The sequence below is a fragment of the Capsicum annuum genome, unplaced genomic scaffold (genome assembly GCF_002878395.1).
Source record: "Capsicum annuum cultivar UCD-10X-F1 unplaced genomic scaffold, UCD10Xv1.1 ctg77624, whole genome shotgun sequence".
In the NCBI taxonomy this organism is placed as follows: Eukaryota; Viridiplantae; Streptophyta; class Magnoliopsida; order Solanales; family Solanaceae; genus Capsicum; species Capsicum annuum.
Window position 1 is genome coordinate 1 of NW_025888038.1, and position 1,630 is coordinate 1,630.

Sequence of the window (1,630 nt, forward strand, 5' to 3'; positions counted from 1 at the left end):
ATATATATATATATATATAATAAAGTACATATTATTAATTATTTATAGAATTTCAGTTAATTGGTTTATCCGAATTATTTTTTTGAAAAACCAAAAATCAAATTGTTTAACCGAATTTCAAAAATTGAAAACCGAAATCGATCCGAAAAACTAAAAAATCAAACCGAAATTAAAATTTTGATTTGTTTTTTCGTTTTTTCGGTTTAAACCAAAATATGCCCAGCCCTACACATAGGTAATCAAAAAATAGATGATACATATTTTAAATAGTAAAAACTACAAATAAGTATATATGTTACCCTCTAAAATGACATAGAACAATTCAAAGACAAATCCAACACCGTACAAAAATACACATGAATATGCATTTGTATATACAAAAAGAACAACTAAATACATACACATATAGGTAATCAAAAGATACATGATACATATCTTAAATAGTTAAAAAATATAAATAAGTACATATGTTACCCTCTAAAATGACATAACAGTTCAAAAACAATTCCAACACTGTACAAAATACATATAGCTCTGCGTATGTATTTACAGAATACATACTTGATCCATATGTATATTACCATACAAAAAATATAAATATAATTCTAATACGTATTTACGAAATACATTATCAGATTCATATTAAACATCAACGAACATAACTATAATATATATCTTCATATGTATTTGCGAAATACAAATATGACTCATATAAAATAATAAATACAAATGCATATCTTAAACAGTAATAACAATAACTATATACATAAACATATAACTAAATAAAAAAATACATAATACATATTATGAACATTAAAAAATACTACTATATATATGTTACCCTCTAAAAATATATATCAACATAATCATGTGTATAAAAAATACATATACTGCACATGACCTATAAACTAATAAAAATACAAATACAAATACTTCTTTAAACTTAACTAAGAACATGCCACATGGAGTTCAAAAATTTCAAATACCGAGAATAATATTTCAAATACAAATAAAAATACATGTCTGATCCGCATATATATTACCATACAAAAAATACAAATATGACTCTAAAATTGAGATTTCAGCTATATTTCAAATACAAATACAAAAATAAATACATATCTGATCCACATGTATATTACCATACAAAAAAAATACAAATATGACTCTGAAATTGAGTAGCTAGCCTTTACACAACAAGAATCAGCAATGGCAGGCGAGAAAGTGAAATTGCTTGGATATTGGGCAAGTCCTTTTGCTCTGAGGGTTCATTGGGCACTGAAACCGAAAGGAATTGAATATGACTACCAAGAAGAACATCTTCCAAACAAAAATCCTTTGTTGTTGCAGTACAATCCAATTCATAAAAAGATTTTAGTTTTGATTCATAATGGGAAACCAATTGCAGAATCACTATTCATACTTGAATACATTGAAGAGACATGGAAGCACAATCCCATCCTCCCTGAAGATCCTTATGAACGAGCCAAAGTGCGATTTTGGATAAAATTTGTTGATGACAAGGTAATAACCAATTGACGGTGTAATTATGTGAGAAAAGAGAGAACGATACATCTTAATTGATGGAGCACAATATTTATCAATAGTTTCAGAAAAAAAGGCAAAAATT

General features: G+C 26.2%; 1 protein-coding gene across 1 annotated transcript; it reads left to right on the forward strand.

The window, feature by feature from the left end:
• Nucleotides 1-1,209: 1,209 nt before the first annotated feature.
• On the forward strand, nt 1,210-1,524 carry LOC124894813 (glutathione S-transferase U1-like; the record flags this gene model as incomplete). Its single annotated transcript, XM_047405337.1, has 1 exon — nt 1,210-1,524. A coding segment is annotated over exon 1 (315 nt), but the record flags the coding sequence as incomplete, so codon positions are not given.
• Between the last annotated feature and the right edge of the window lie 106 nt (nt 1,525-1,630).